The sequence below is a fragment of the Lepus europaeus genome, chromosome 9 (assembly GCF_033115175.1).
Source record: "Lepus europaeus isolate LE1 chromosome 9, mLepTim1.pri, whole genome shotgun sequence".
Lineage (NCBI taxonomy): Eukaryota > Metazoa > Chordata > Mammalia > Lagomorpha > Leporidae > Lepus > Lepus europaeus.
Genome location: NC_084835.1, coordinates 100,548,550 through 100,566,206, shown reverse-complemented (window position 1 = coordinate 100,566,206; position 17,657 = coordinate 100,548,550). Strand labels below are relative to the sequence as shown.

The 17,657-nt window shown below is 37.3% G+C and overlaps 1 protein-coding gene across 1 annotated transcript in view; it reads right to left on the bottom strand.

Annotated features, from left to right (window-relative positions):
- DCC (DCC netrin 1 receptor) overlaps positions 1-17,657 on the bottom strand; it is an 824,910-nt gene that overhangs the window by 607,817 nt on the left and 199,436 nt on the right. The window contains exon 8 of the mRNA XM_062200029.1: positions 17,223-17,359. Within this exon, the coding sequence (XP_062056013.1) occupies positions 17,223-17,359 (137 nt within the window). The remainder of the gene's footprint in view (positions 1-17,222; positions 17,360-17,657) is intronic.

The window sequence follows — 17,657 nt, the reverse complement described above, 5'->3', positions numbered from 1 at the left end:
AGAAGCTCTGATTTAGTCTAAGAAAAATAGAAGGCATTTGAGAGTATTTATTTATGTATTTATTTATGAATGAATGGATGAATGAGAGAGAGACTACATGCTACAATCTGCTGTTCTCTCCCCCAATGCCCATACTGGTAGGGGCTGAGTCAACTCAACATCAGGATCCAGGATCTCAACCTGGGCCTCCCATGGAGTCGGCAGGAACTAAATAAATGGAACCTTCACTGCTGCCTCCCAAGATCCACACTAGTAAGGAGCTGGCTCAGGAGCTACAGCTGCGCACTAAACTCCAGCACTAAAGTGTGGGACATGAAATCCTAAATGCCAGGTCAAATACCCACCACTCCTGAGGGTTTTGTTTTTAATACCTTTGTTTTAAAGATTTATTTATTTATTTATTTGAAAGTTAGAGTTACAGAAATGGAGAGGGAGAGGGAGAGAGAGAGATGGGGTGGGGAGGGAGGGAGGGAGGGACCTTCCATCTACTAGTTCACATCCCCAGATGGCCACAATGGCCTTGGTTGGGCCAGGTTGAAGCCAGGATTCAGGAACTAGTTTCAGGTCTCCTTTGTGGGTGGCAGGGGCACAAACACTTGAGCCATCCTCTGCTGCTTTTCCCAGGCACATTACCAGGGAGCTGGATCAGAAGTGGAGCAGCCGGGACACAAACCAATGCCCATATAGGATGCTAGCTTCACACACGGCAGCTTTACCCACTGTGCCACAACACCGGCCCCGAGGGTTTTAATTTCTAAAAAGGTATACTCCATGCTCTGATTAACTTTTCGCAGGATTATTCTAGGTGAGAAGTTTACAGAGGGGCAAAACTTGAGGAGAGACCAATTGGAACATCACACGGGAGCAACTGGAATTAGCATGAAGCAAATCAAAATGCAGAAGAGTAGAACGGCTTGAAATGTGTTTTGGAGATTGAACTGTTACAGATTTAATATAGGATATAAGAAAGAGAAGGATAAAGCTGAATACCAAGTTTGATAATGTTGCAATGCTGAGAGGCTCCTATTCATTAAACAAAATTCTATTCATTTATTTTGAAAGTTCTCATATGTATTATATATGTGAATGATAAATATTCCTTTTGATCCAAAGTTGGCTTTATTTTGGATGCTTCTATACTGGGTGAGTTTCTCAATAACTTATAATGTTGACATTTTTCTTAGTCTTTGTTAATAATGGCAGCATATTTCTCCAGCTTCTTCAAGAAAGCCTGTGATATTTTAGCTCAAAATTTTCTTAAATAATAGCTTATATTTATATGAAGTTTTATATGAGAGGTCCTTAAGTTCATAGAAAATGCACATTATGTAAAAACTGTGCATGGGTTTCAAAAAAATGTTTTGCACCAAAATAAAGTTAGCTTTTGATTCAATTTTTCCTCATATTTTTGCAGCCACAATGTACATACCAGACTCTGCTTCAGGCCCAAACCACTAGGCTTCATAACTCACCCCAACCACCCAATCTCATTTATCATATTTCACTAATATCACTCTAATCCCTAATTTCACAACTTTGCTTGTTAAGACACATCCTACTGCCTGGCTTTAGTTCTATGATCCATCCTCAGAGCCACTTCAGATTTGCTTCTTCATCAGTTTGTCTCCTCCTTTAACTATCCTAAAATGTCAGGAGATGTCAAGGGTCCCCAAGCTCAGTCAAGCATCTGATTTAAAACAGAGGATCTGAATGATACTTGCTATTCTTTGTCGTGGTATCAATTGGAATAACATGCACATACATGTTGTTAACAGCAATAAGGACCTAAATGACAATTACAGAGTATCTGCTCTATCTCAGACACAAAACTGGCTCTGTCCCTTGACCATGTATTATTTCTTTGAGTCTAATCTTCACAACTCTGCAGGTGGGTGTCACTGGCCTATTGTTCAGACAAAGTTTGGAAAGCACTGAATAATCCATTCAGAGCCCCTTACTGGGAACCTCTCTCAAATGTAAACCGGAGTAGATTGGAAGAGTAGAGAGGGGCACAAAAGAGCAGAGGGAACAAGTGTGGGCAGAATGAGAGACATAGTGACCATAAGGTGTACAAGTGAAAAATGAAGAAAACCAAGGAGCTTGCAGTGGAAGTGTAAGGCTTGCAACGGAACTGACCTCTTCATCTGTTTACATGGAGTGAATTGAGGACTCAGTAATTGAGGACAAAAAGCCCTCATTTGCTGATATCTTCTGCTGATGCCACAATTTTATTATTATTTTATTATTACTTTAAAAATCAAATAAGAAAAATATGCCTTCTCTCCCTCTATCGTTCTGCATATATCTACATAATTACTCAGTTTTAGTCTTAATTCCCAAAGTACTTTACAAGTTAAATTACCATTCTAAAGGAAAAAAAAAAAAACACAATGTTATTTGCACAATCCCTACTTCTATCTGGCTAATGATCCTTTAAGAATCACACACACATGCACACACACTCAAAATCCCCCAGCTCATTTAAATTTCTTTTGTTTCCATGCACTGTAAATTCATGATAAAGTGTTATTACTGAATATTCGGCAGTCAGATTCACTTACTACACTTTGAATGTCAGTAAAAACGTACCGAGGGAAAATTGAATTATATAATTCCATCACTTGGAATAATGATTTTCTTTGCTGGTCCTGTAAAGTTGTAGTTGATGTAAACTCACAAATATCACATTTATTTGTCTTAGCAGGAGGCAAGCACTGTGCTGTGATTAAAATGGCACCATGTTGCTTCTTACAGCATGAGTAATGGGTCTGAACTGCAAGAACAAAAAGTCTGCTACACCCATTAACTGTGGTAAAAATCCCCTTTTAATTGGGTAGGCAATTTCCATAGAAATGCATACAGTATGGTGCAATTACATGTAAGCGTGATTGCTGTATCTTTACTGTTGACACTGGGAGATTCTTCACCTGTATCTTTCAACTCCAAAACAGGGAAAAATGCATTTAACTTTGGATCTTCTAAATGCACATGACAGTTCCCAAACTTGAGCCTGTTTGAACTTCTGGGAAATTCTGCTGAATTCAGTCTGACCCTGCTTAACTTTACTCAATCGAGCAGTTTTCAAACTGGGATGACTATAGATAGTGTTATTGTTTTGTTTTGCCTTGCTCCATTATTTTTTTTTTCATTTATGTTAGGAACAGTTAATAATGAAAACAATTTCAGTGAACAAGAATTCCTAGCTTTTATTTTTACTAGAATTTTATCCATGTTCAATTTTTACCCAAAATATGTTTCACAGGGGGTAACTACCAAAACATTTCCATTTGAACTTACTACACTTTGCTGGGTATTACTGTAGCACAGCCAACACTTCATGTTTGCTAACAAAAAGAATATAGAGGAATGAAAAAGCTTAAAGTTTGAGGACTGTATACTAAGATATGTGTGTGTCACAAGAATTTTGTTTCAGTCTGTCCAAACTGCAGTTCACTAATAACAGAAACTTACCTCTCATGGCCATTTATCCAGGGAATCCGAGATCAGGGTGCTAGCAGAGCTGGGTTCTGACAGGAACCCTCTTGGACAGCAGACTGTAATCTCACATGGTAGAAAGGGTCAGCTATCTCTGACTATCTTTTAGGTCACTGAACCTAACCATGAAGGATCTGCTCTCTCATTAACCTCAAAAAGCTCCCCACTATTCTTAAAACCAACACCTCAGGGGTAAGGTTCTCACTCTTTGAATGGGGAAAGGGGTGATAAACATCCAGACCGTAACAAATGGATCATCAATTATTTTTACAAACTCACCATCCAAGATAAAATATACATTGCTAAGGTATTTTCTGAATGTTTAACCTATGTACACAGTATATAAAGTACCAAGGTCACAAACATGAGTAAGATTCAACTCTACTTGAGTAATAAATATGGATTGCAGGCTATTACAATTTACTATATTAATTTCTATGGAAACTCCTACCTAATGTGTTAAATGTTAATAGTAGAATTAACAAGGAATTATGGAATATCTGGGATAGGAATCACCTCACAAGTAAATACAGTGTCTAAGGATCGAAGCAAGGTACATACACAGCATAGTGTCTACGTAAGAGAGTAAGAAAGCCAGAAAAAACAGTCATTGTGATCTAGGACATCCCCTGGCTATCCAGTGGCCTGATGTCACCATTAGTTCCTCTGCGGCATTCCATCTAGATTACTCCTTTGCAATAGGCATCCCTCACTGCATTCACACGTACCCATAAAAAGCCAATACAACTCAACAGTAAATGTACAAACAGCTCAACTGAAAAGTAGGCAAAGCACATGAATAGACAGGTAACCAAGAAGGATATACAAACTGCCCATAAATAAGCCTATGGAAATATGCTCAACATTATGATTTATCAAATAAATGCAAGTCACAACAACAATGTAACACCATCTGACAACTATTAGAATGATTAAAATAAAAAAAAATCTAGCCAATAAAAAGTTGACAAAGATGCAAAGAAATAGAAACATCCATATACTGGTGGTGAAGAATATAAAATGTTGTATTCATTTTGGGAAACAGTATGCTAGTTCCTTCAGTTTTGAAACACTGAGTTATTATATATCTCAGCAATTTCACTTCTGAGAATATTATCAAGAGAGTTGAAAATAGATGTCCACACAAAATGTTGTGCACTAATGTTTATGGTCAAAATGCCCATCAACTGATGAATGGACAAACAAAATTCAATGATCTCTTACTTGGCAATTAAAGAAATGAAGTTCATGGCTGGCGCCGTGGCTCACTAGGCTAATCCTCCCCCTTGCGGCGCCAGCACACCGGGTTCTAGTAACGGTCGGGGCGCCAGATTCTGTCCCGGTTGCCCCTCTTCCAGGCCAGCTCTCTGCTGTGGCCAGGGAGTGCAGTGGAGGATGGCCCAAGTGCTTGGGCCCTGCACCCCATGGGAGACCAGGAAGAAGCACCTGGCTCCTGCCATCGGATCAGCGCGGTGCGCTGGCCGCAGCGCACCAGCCGCGGCGGCCATTGGAGGGTGAACCAACGGCAAAGGAAGACCTTTCTCTGTCTCTCTCTCTCTCACTATCCACTCTGCCTGTCAAAAAAAAAAAAAAAAAGAAATGAAGTTCTAACACATGCTAAAAGAGTAAACCTGAAAAACATTATGTTTGTGAAGCACTCACTGATTATATTGCATGTTCTATAATTTGATTCATATGAGATGTCCTGAAAAGGGAAACCTAGAGACAGAGAGCACATAGGCAGTTGCTTAGGGATGGAATGGCAGAGAGTAAGGAAGAACAGAAGGATGGGGGCTGATGGCTAAGAGATACAGGACCTTTTTTGAGGACACACAGTTATTCTAAACTTTTCTATAGCAAGATAGTCTTGCACGATGAGATGATTTTGAAGACCATTAAAATGCACACTTTAAATGCAAAATTGTATGATAAGTGAGTTATATCTCGATAAATGGTTTTTGTTTAAACATCAGGACAAAAATTATATTTTCATTATACCTTTGTTAAATGAGTAAATATATGAAAATTAATGTACATGTGAAAATCTCAAATGCTTTCAGGGCTCCCCACTTTAAAAACTTAGGTTTTTAGGTTGGAGCTATTTGCCCTTAGGTACACTGTCACCAAGTGGTTGTAGAGTTTTGGTCCTATAAGTATGGATGCCAGGTGTATTGTCTAGTGATTCCTTCCCAAAATGTACCAGTACCAATGAGTCCACACTTTGCTATAGAAAATAACTGAAATGGTTGCAGATAAATATATTAGTAAATCAGAAAAAAATTCTTAGAAAGTATAAACACTATCATGCTTTGCTCCCCAGTCTTTGAAAACTGGCAAGCAAAACTGATGATAACCATTGCTGACTTGGACTAAAACACTCCTGTCTAATTTAGTTTGAGTCTTACCAAGAGTCAAACTCCTTCTGGGAAAATAAGAGGCTCTGGTACTTCAGGAAACTTTGGCATGAAAATGCCCTTTTGGGCAGCTTTCCACTACCGTCAGCAGTTCTCCTCCTTCTAAGCCACAGATGGTCAATTCACCTTGCTTAGACTGTTAGGGCTAATTAAAATCATATCCTTAGATTGCCTTTTTAACGCTCTGTATTAGTCCATAGCCTCTGCCTTTCCCTCGGGGACCTCTCCTTCCTCCCTCATCTGTCAGAGAGAGAAAAAATTAGATTCATGACCATCTCAAGGATAAATGCAGAACACTATCGCAATTGTACTTTCTAAGGGAAGGGGAAAAATGCAGAGAGAGAGATCAGTACATAGTAGGCCTGCAAACAAATTTTGGTGTAATGAACAAAAGTATTCTACCCCTGATTCAACTAGTATTTTTAAACCTGTAATAAGTGCCAATTATAGTAATATTTTATTAATAACAGCCTGAAATTAAAAATTTTATTCTTCTAATCCATATACACATTCAACAGAATCTTTTAAATATTACTTTGGATAAACTTTTGCAATCTCTTATGATAATTGCTATCTCCACTGAGGAAAGTAAAATAAGAAGTAGACACGGTGGGAAGAAGCAGCAGCTAATAGGTGATATTAATTTTTTGCTCGATTTAATTCTGCCTTATATTACACATCAGTGTCCTATATGTGGGCTCATATCTCTACCTGGAAAAAAAACTTAACTAATTTCAGTATGATCCATTTGGTAATTTCATTGTGAATGGTAATCAACGTATACTTACGTAAGGCACTTTTTTCTGATTACAATCATTAAATGTGCATGTGTGTGGGGTGGGGTGTCTTTGAGAATAAGGGTAATTATGGATACACATGAAATTTAAGAACTGCTACTTAGGCAGCAGTACTGATGCTGTAAATTCCAATGAAGTTCATTCAAATAGCTACACATAGTAATATGACAAATATTATCTTAATACTTTTTATAATAACTACTTCCCATTTATGACTAAGTCTAAGCCGAAACCCAACTTGGTCAAGCAAACATATAGGAAAAGCCCAAACACCTAAATGCGAGGTGGGTGTGCCAACTACTTTCCAAACCCATAGTTGGATAAGTTCTCTACATGGTCAATTGCACATGCTGAGGAAACAGCAACTAATATCATGCATGCTTCAGTTAAAAAAAAAAATTGTAAAACTTGGGTGGGCAGGGTTGGCATTGTGGCATAGAAGGTTAAGCCTTTGCCTGCAGTGCTGAGATCCTGGCTACTCCAATTTTGATCCAGCTCCTTGCTAAAGGCCTGGGAAACCTGCCGAGGACTGGCCAAGTATTTGGGCCCCTGTAACTACATAGGAGACCTGGCCAATGCTCCAGGCTTCCCCCTGGCCCAACCATGGCCATTACAGCCATTTGAGGAGTGAACCAGATCAAAGATTCTCTTTCTCTCTCCTCTTTCTGTATCTATACCTTTCAAGTAAATAAATCTTAGAAAACAACAACAAAAATGGGTGATCAGTGAAGACAGACATGCTGTGTAAAAGAAATGATTTTTATACAGTATACTCAATCGATTTTAAAAATTAAAAGCATAATTTCTTCATGGCTGATATATTTATGATTAAAATTAGGGTAATTTATCAACATAGAATATAAACTAAAAATGCTTATACTTAATTACTAAATAAGACATCAAAGAAAAATAAGATAGACATGAATAATCATATCTTAGAACCACACAACATCCATTAAAAAGAGAAATGAGTTGATTACTTGTTATTTTAGATGGACACTTTCACACTCCTGGAAATCAAAGATTTTTGTGCTACCCATAAACAAACCATTTTGATAATGCTTCTCCTTTGATGCTCATTTTTATATTTCTTTACTTTTAACTGACACTTTAAAAAATTATACACATTTATGGGGTACCATGGTGTTTATATACATGGATATGTGATGCAGTGTCCAATTAGGGTAAGCAAATTTATCTCTTCAAACATTTAAGATTTCTTTAGGGTGAAAGATGCGAATCCTTTCTTCTAGTTTTTGTGAGGGAAATCCACAATCTCTGCTGTCCCACTATTTTTCATCAGAACTTCTGACTTCTAACTGTAACTCTTTTTGATTGGGTACTTGTTTGTTTTGAGGACTTCTTCTCAAACACTCAAGCAGATGTTTAAATTCTGATGTCTTAATGGTTGATGGATTAAGAGGGAGAGACTTGATATAATTGTGGTGGTAGGAGTTGGGCCTGGTGGCAGGTACCCTCAGGAGTGTTTCTCATACAACAGCATTGCATATTTGCAGTTGTAATTAGTGTGGCCTCGGTTTTTCTCTTTCTGCTTCCTGGCTTACCATCTGATTGTCTTCCACACCTGCTATGACCAACCTGCACATAAGCTGCTCTAGAAGGTTGCCTGATCCTGATCTCTATCCTCCAAACTATATGCCGAAATACACCTTTTGTTTCCCAAGAAGCTCCTATTACATATTTTAGTTAATGTAAACAGAAGTGTACTAACACAGAAACTTAATGAGTGTTAATTGAACTTTCCCTATCCCTCCTTTCCCCCTGTTCTCCCAGTCTCTGGTAACTGTCATACTCTTAACTTTCCTGAGATCAGTGTTTTTTCCCCACATATGAGTGAAACTGTGCAGTATTTTTCAGTCTATGATTGGCTTATCTCATATAACATAATGACATCCAGACCTATCCAGGTTGTTGCAAATGACAAGATTGCATTATTTTATGGCTGGAGAGCACTCCACTGTGTATATGTACCACACATTTCAATTATCCCTTTATCAGTTGATGGATACCAAGGTTGTTTCCAGTTCTTAGCTATTGTGAATGTTCTTGCAAACATGGGAGTGCAGAAGTCTAATTGATAGTGATTTCTTTTTCCGTGGATATATACATAGTAGTGGGATTGTGGGATCATACAGTGGTTCTGTTTTTCATTTTTTTGAGGAACTTTCATACTATTGTCCACAAAGACTACACTAATTTATATTCCCACCAACAACAGGCAAGGGTTCCCTTTTGTCAACATCCTTGGCATCATTTACTATCTTTTGTCTTTTTGATAAAGCTAATTTAATATAGATGACAATTTTTATTTTCTCAAATGTTTACATATTATCATATATTTAAAACTCTCTCTATATATTTATATATATTTATATTTATATATATTTATATATAGATAGTTTTTTCTTCTATGCTTGTTTGATTTTTGTATAAAGGTGTTGCTGATTTTCCAAAATGAGTTTGGAAGAATTGCCTCCTATTTGTCAAAAATTTAAGAAGAATTGATGTTAATTCTTCCTTAAAAGTTGGTAGAGTCAGGATTCAAGCCATCTGTTCCTAAGCAATTTTTAAACATTTTATTTATTTGAAAGAGTTACAGACAGAGGTAGACACAGAGAGAGAGGTCTTCCATGCACTAGTTCACTTCCCCAAATGGGTGCAATGGTGGAAGCTAAGCCAATACGAAGCCAGGTGCTTCCTCCAAGTCTCTCATCTGTGTGCATGGACCCCAGGACTTGGGCCATCCTCTGCTGCTTTCCCAGGTGCATTAGCAGGGAGCTGGATCAGAAGTGGAGCGGCTAGGACTCGAACCAGCACCCATATGAGATACCAGTGCTGCAGGCTGGGGCTTTAACCTACTGTGCCACACCACTGGCCCCCTCTGAGCAATCTCTGATAGGAATATTTTTGCCATTGATTCAATCTTACTACTTATTACTGATATGTTTAAGTATTCTATTCCATCATTCAATTTTGGTAAGGCGTAAAACTGATCAATAGCCCTATAAACAGTATAATGTACACAAGAACCACTTATTCTGTGATTGTGTTAGGCTGCTTAACCTATCTTAAAAGACTATGACAGAGTGGGTAACTTGGTCAGTAGAAATTTATTTCCTCCTCTGAAGTCTGGAAAGTCCAAGAGCAAAGTGCTAGTAGGATTGCTTTTTACTTTCTACTCTACAGAGGCCTCTGTCTTTGGCTTGTAGACAAAGCCTTCTTATGTCCTTACCTGGTCTTTTCTTGGTATGCAAGCATGGAGAGAAAGTGCTCTAGTGTCTCTTCCTATTCTTTTAAAGAATGCCATTCCTATTGGATAAAACTACACTTAGGACATCATTTAACCTTACTTACCTCCTTAGAGACCCTATCTCTAAACACAGTCACATCAGATGTCAGAGCTCCACAACTCAGTCTGTGCTCTATGAAAAAAATATGAGTCTCTTGAGAAAGCTTATAAAATATTTTTTGTAGAAAGTTAGATAACTTATGTTTCATGTATATTAAATCACATTACTTATGCTTAAGATTCAGATGAGCAGAGAGCAAGTGACTAAGATGAACAAGACATGGCTTCTCTGTTTCAGGGTTTCCGTATCTAGCTAAGAAGTAAGTCAGACAGCAAGTGGGAAGCATTGGAGAACATGAAAGTACAAAATGCTTCCCAAATGGGTACCATTGTTCTGCCACAATCATTATTTTTTTAATGCTTAGAGATCACTTCCAAAAAGTAAACATGTTCGTATATCATTAGGACATTGTCATATTTATTTTTCCATGATTCGTGAGAATTATGTAGGAATGAGTTGTTGCTTTAGACATTTATATAGGTGGAGAAAAGAGGTACATAGAGAATGTATTGTATGCTTTAATAACTGGCATTCTGTTTTGGTTTGCCTGCTCAATCTTTACAATCAGACTTTAGGATTCTCGTGAGGGCTGAGGGAGCGTGCTATATTCCTGTATTTCTCAGAGCATACAAAACTGTGCTAGACAGCATGTTATATTTATTTCTCACAGCATTCAAAACTCCTCCTTGCTAATCTGAATTCTTAACAACCAGTTCTCACACCCAGTCACCAAGTCCTAAGAATTACCATCTTTCCACAAATGAAGGAATTCAAGGTTAGAAGATCATCTAACTAATCAAGATGAAACAGGTAGTAAGCCACAATTCAAAATATATATATATATATATATATATATATATATATATATATATATATATATATTTCCATACTGTCCCAGTGAACTTAAGATAAAATATCACCTTATTAGCAAAATACTCAGGGCCTATACCAATTTTCCAATTCAGCCTAAGATTTCTCCATCTCCACAAATTCAGTCACATCACCTTGATTACTCTTCCACCATCCTAAGCTTATCTCCAAACCCTAGCGCACTTGATTCCATCTGCCTAGAATGTTCTTCCCCCAATCTCCCAATTCATTCCCTAATAAATATCCTCTACTCTTGTGGAACCTTGAATTTAGGGGCCCTCACTTTTTTCTTTCACAATGGTTCCTTGTTTTTGTTTTTTTTGTTTTTTTTTTTTTTTTTTTGTCACTGCCTGCTTTGTGTCTTTGAAGCCTGGACATACATTATTCCTTTCTTCCTCCACAGATACTTAGTACACAAGTTACTCAATACTTGCTGGTGGCTCAGTACTGACACTGTGGCGGCTCAGTTGTTTATCTGGAGCTAGTGACTGTAATTCATTAGCTCACTATATATCCAAACCTATGAGTTATTATTAAAAGATACTTCAGCAGAAACTGTGCTATCAAGGTATACTTTTTTCAACCCAAGCATTAAAAAGTAAGTTTTTAACAGGAATGTTTAATTTCTCCCATATATTTTAACCAACTCTCTTCTTAGTTCACTTTTAAGATTTTTTTTTTTAATTTCTAAATAGCTTGGTCTATAATCTATTTGCATAGGCAGTACTTTAGTGGTTAAAATAACTATATACATTTGAAAAGATATGGGGGGGGCCGGTGCTGTGGCACACTAGGTTAATCCTCCACCTGTAGTGCCAGCATCCCATATGGGTGCCGGTTCTAGTCCCAGCTGCTCCTCTTTCAATCCAGCTCTTTGCTGTGGCCTGGGAAAGTAGTACAAGATGGCCCAAGTCCGTGGGCCCCTTTACCCACATGGGAGACCAGGAAAGAAGCTCCTGGCTCTGGATCTGCACAGCTCCAGCCATTGCGGCCACCTGGGGAGTGAACCAGCAGATGGAAATCTTTTCCCTCTGTCTCTCCCTCTCACCGTCTGTAACTCTAACTCTCAAATAATTAAATAAAATATTAAAAAAAGATATGGGAACAAGCCTTAAGGAGAATTTTTCTCAGAAACATGAAGCATGTATGTGCATGTGCTATATATATTCTGTATAGGAATGCACACACAGACCTATATATATATGGGTACTCAAAATATTCATGGAAAAATTTTGAAAGTTCATTTTGGCAAAAGAATCGAAATCTATGCATAGTTTTTTATCATATCTATTTTTCATGAATTTTTTGAAGATCCCTTATACATGAACATATTATAAATATTAAAATGTAACTGAATCTGAGTCCACTGTCATCAGAATTAAAGAGCATGTGCTTAAGGTGGACATGTTCAGGTGTACAAGGAGCCCTACTTAACACTGTGCTAGAGGGTGACTAACAGGGCCTTGCTTTGCCCCTGCAGGGAAAAGACTCAAATGTAGCCTACAGCTACACACCTCACATAGCTGGTCACACAGAGGCTTTCTAGGGAGAACTCTAAACCCAAACACAGCGTGAGGTGGCATCTGCCATTCATGATGAAGACACTGAGAACTCAAATTTTGTTTTGAGTTTTCAAATTGGTGCAAAGAGCTGACATAGCAAACTCGTGTGTGTCCCAGAAACCCCATTTGGCCAACCCTAGCCAACATCTCTCTAGAATTTTGAACACAAAAGTAATGGAGAAAATCTACAGAGACACACAGGTAAACTTTCAATACTTACTGTTTACATAGATGTAGACCTCTTTAAAAGAAATTCTAGAATCCATTCTGGAATGTTCAAGACTACTTTCTGGGTGGGTATTTTGCACAGCAGTTACATCACTGCTTGGAACACCTGCAATCACTCTCAGAGTACCTGGTTCAAAGTCTCACTACTCTGCTTTCTGCTAATGCGCCCTCCGGGTGGCAAAAGATGATAGGTTCTTGTAACCAACTTGGAAAACCCTGACTGAGTCCTAGACTTCTGGCTTCAGCCTAGCATGAGCCTGTCTGTTGTAGACTAATTCAGTGGATGGAATAGAAGATTTCATCCTTTCAAATAAAATAAATATTTACATATTTTAAATCTTTAAATGTCCTCATGCATGACAAACATAATGCCTTCTCCTGAAGAGCACTTCCTGTGCGAATTCTCCACCCACCTGCTTTGCTGTATGGATGTAAAGTGTTTAGGGCTCTTCCATAGTTAGGCCCTTTCTTGGTTGAAGATTAAACATCTCTTTATGGAATATATTTCTCCATTGATCCAGGCGCTGGATCAATCTGCAGCTAAGGCAGTAGCAACTCTCCTGAATGCCTACCGAGTGTTCTCTTGCTGTGGATATACTGAAGTGAGTTTGCTTAAGAGTTGAGATGGGTAATCAGATGGAGAATGGATGGATATATGCTTTGAATTAGTCATATTATAATTCTTGATCCAGAAAGCTGAATACTTCGAAAATATGAACTGACAGAAAAATCATTTGCTAGGCTTTTTTAAAATTAGGTTTAATAAATAATAATGGCACTAGATACTTAAAATATAGGCTATGGCATTATTCAGGGAGCCTCCTTCTTCCTCCTCATCTCCAGAATCCCTCCTGTTGCTGTTGCTTCAGGATCTGTCTTACAGGAGAGGGGAAACATCATTTCCTTATGTATTCACATATTCCAGCATACATGCACTATGTAAGACATCTCACATAGAGGCATCAGTGGGAATTAGTTTTATAAATTTGTAACCATACTATAAGCAGGACTTCAAACTCTGTAGCCTTCTCAGAACTTGGTGCAATGCTTTTACCCAACAGATGTTCACTGATACCTCACTGAAGGTCATTCTAACATGTCAGAAACATTACCATTAGTGGTTATTATTAGGAAAGTTATTTTATGCTTATTTTATTCATTTTAAATAAGGTTTCCCTTAATCTTGTCTAATATATAGTGGTCCAACTGATTTAATAATTTTCGAACTTTAAATGTTCATTTTCTAAGAAAACAAAGTAAATACCAGACTTCAAATTGCATTTAATGTGAATCGACTCTTTGAAATTACCAAGAAGGGTAACAGCATTTCTCTACATTTTGTTCTGTATAAAATTATATTCTACTTGAAAAGTCTGTGAGGTCATGAAAGTTCACATTCAAAGCTAGTCTAAGTATAAGAAAAGACCACAGTTGAAAGGCAAAAGCGAATCTGATAAAATGCATGATTAAAATTTTATTATAAGCCCAAGCTTGGCTTTCTCATGGTATTTTATCTTATGAAGAATATAACTATGCTTAAATTTTTAAAAATTATAAAAAATAAATTTAAATAGCTTTGATGAGATTATTTTTCTCCATCTCCTTTTAAAAAGGAAATAAATTATATTTTCCATATAAATTCAGTTAGGTAAAATAATGCTAAATGCATATCAAAATAATTAACTATATCAAAGGTTCCAATAGATCAATATTCTATTTTAGAGCCTGGGTAAAATAGTTAAAACAATATTATACCTACCTCCTGAAATACAACAAGTTTTCAACAGTAGGTAGAAATCATACAAGGTATGAGAGACATTTTTTTAAAAAATTTATTTATTTGTTTCAAAGGCAGAGTTACAGAGAGACAGGGAGAGAAAGGAAAAGAGAGGAAGCCTCCATTTATTGCTTCACTCCCCAGATGGCCACAATAGCCAGTTCTTGTCTAAGACAGAGCCAGAAGCTTCCTCTGGGTCTCTGGAGTGGGTGCAGGTGTAGGGGCCCAAACATTCCCAGCACAAAGCTGGATTGGAAATGGAACAGCCAGCCAGGATATGAACTGGTGCCCATATGGGATACTGATACCACAGGCAGAGGCCTTACTACTCCACCACAATGCTGGTTCTTGAAAGACCTTTAAAATATACACCCATTTGCTTCTAATTTACACATTCAACATGTAATCTATGTCTAGATTTTAAGAAATAGGTTGATTCATTTCAAACAAAAATGTAAGTCTAATAGTCCCACATTCAGCAGCCTTAAGATAAAAAAACTAGGTAAAGTATTATGTGTGTGTTTCTGCAAAGTCCAGTTCTATGGGTTAATCATTGTGTTATATGTCAGCTCCATCTTCTATTTCTTCTTTAAGTATATTTTTTAAAGATTTATTTTATTTATTTGAAAAGTAGTGTAAAGAGAAGGAAGGGAGGAAGGGAGGGGGGAGGGAGGGAGGAAAGGAAGGAGATTATATCTTCCCTCCATGGGTTTACTCCCCAAATGGCTGCAAAGATTAGGGCTGGGCCAGGCCAAAGCCCGGAGCCAGAATCTCCATTCAGGTTCCCCATGTCAGGTGGCAGAGACCCAAGCATTTGGGTTACCCTCTTTTGCTTTCCCAGGTGCATTAGCAGAGAGCTGGACTGTAAACGGAGCAGCAGGAACTCAAACTAACGTTCCAATATGATATGCTGGCTGCAGCTTAACTTACTGTGCCACAACATCTGCCCCTCAATATTTTTTCCAAGTTTACTTTATATTTCTCTCCTTTAACCATAAGCATGTTCAATTCCTATATCTTTGCATTTATTTTAATGATTATACAAATGCTACATAGCTAATAAAACTAATAAGCTGCAGTTAAACAGTGAGCGATATCGTACACCAGGTATACTTTTCAGCTGCCTTTTTGTCCAACCTAATCCTTAAAGAACAGTATTATTCCTTACTGCCTTGTTTTCTTACCAACCATTCTCTCTGCTACCTCAGAGTTGTCAGAGATATTCCCACATCTTAATGAAAGTGACCACAATTCTTAGCGGAACTGAAATTTCAGAATCATCTTAGAATCATTTTATACCTGCCTCATTTTATACCTTTTACAGAAAAAGAGGAAGAAAGAAAAGTGTGTGAATTAGGCAGCCAGTATAGCATAGTCATGGGCTCCTTGGGTCAGACTGCATTGCCTGAATCCTAGATCCTTCCTGGGGACAACCACTTGTCTTTCTATGCCAAGATGCCCTCACTTGTAAACCAGGGTTGCTAGTAGCACCAAGCACTGGAATGGAGATGGTGCATGCTTCTTCAATACTGGTGTTTTCTTGCAAGGAACAGGTTGTTCCTCTAGGGTAAAACTACCAACCTCACCAATCCGCCCAATGATCCCCTATTGCTGGACAGTTCAAGGTGTATGGGGAGTCTGGATCACGATAAATGACACAATGATTTAATCAAATTGGAAGTTTCTTTCACTTTTGCCCTTTCTTAGGTAAATATTTATGTTTTCATTGAATGACAAGCAACTCCATTGTCCAACCCAGCATATGCATCTATCAACAGATTAAAGTGTCATCTGAAAAAGCTTTAAAACCAGAAAGCAAAAAGGATGGCATAATATTAAGACACTGGTTACAAGATAGAGCTAGCATATGATATACTTCCATTTCTCCTAAATAACTTTTAAATACATTTAAGTTTTCTTGGAAACAAATATTCCAGAGGGAAAAAAATCCAAAGATTAGTAATCAATGTTTTGTTATTGTTACAGGAAAAAGCAATTGAAACACAAACGTTAAGGTACTTTCCCCAATCTACATAACTCAAATAAAACGGCTTCAATGAAATCCAGAGTAAACAGCAAAATAGGTATTTGCTTGAGTATCCACCATATATAAGAACTAATTTGAAAGGATAGCTTTGTCAACCTGCCCTTCTGAATAATATGTATGATCCACCCTCAATTCTTTATATTGTTGCCATGCAAGTTTTCCTTAGATGAATTTGATTTTGATGGTTTACATTCAACACAACGCCTACAGTATTTCCATGTTAATAAAACAGTCTTAGCAACACACTGAATTTAATGTCAGATACCTTGTCATCTCAAATAACATCTTCCTTTCCATTCAAGTGCATATGCACTGTACAATTTCTTTCATTTTTTTCTTCATTTATTTTCCTCAGGTATGGTATTTTGAAACCTCACATTTGTTATTCAAGACATCTATTGAAGAATACTTGGTACTTTCCAGTTGCATCACTAGAATTATTAAACAGTCATAAATCCAATTTTAAGCAATAAGTATGTATTAAAATACTGTATTTAACTTCTATACAATTAACTAAAGCAGAGAAGGGCATGTGTAGAGTGCTGGACTTTGAAGTTTCCCATTAATATACCTAGGAAGCAATCAGTGGTAAGCATTTGAAGTGTGGTGGTAACGTATTTTGAAGGGCACAATGCAAACTTATCTCCAGACATTAACTTACCCAGGACTGTGAGCTCTGCAGAGGCACTAATGTTCTCATTTTTATATGTGACAACACAGGTGTAAGTTCCACTGTCGTCATCTGTCACATTGGAGATAAGCAAGTTACTTCCACCCAATAAAGAATACTTTTTAGACCTGTAAGATATAAGGCATAAGTAATCATAGAGTAAATTAATATATGTAGATCAGGAGAAAAACTCAAGAGGGTTAAATGAATTTCACTAAAGCTTAAATTATAAAATTGGGGAAACCATATATCATACATACTTGATAACACCTCACTTAATGATAAAATTTAATTTAAGGTAAGTTACTCCTATGGGAATGCTATGTGTAGTGATTGAAGATATTAAGCAGATTAAACTCAGAATCAACTTCAGTTAATTTATTTAGTTAGTGATGAAAAACAACTTGCAGATAATGTAGTTCAAGT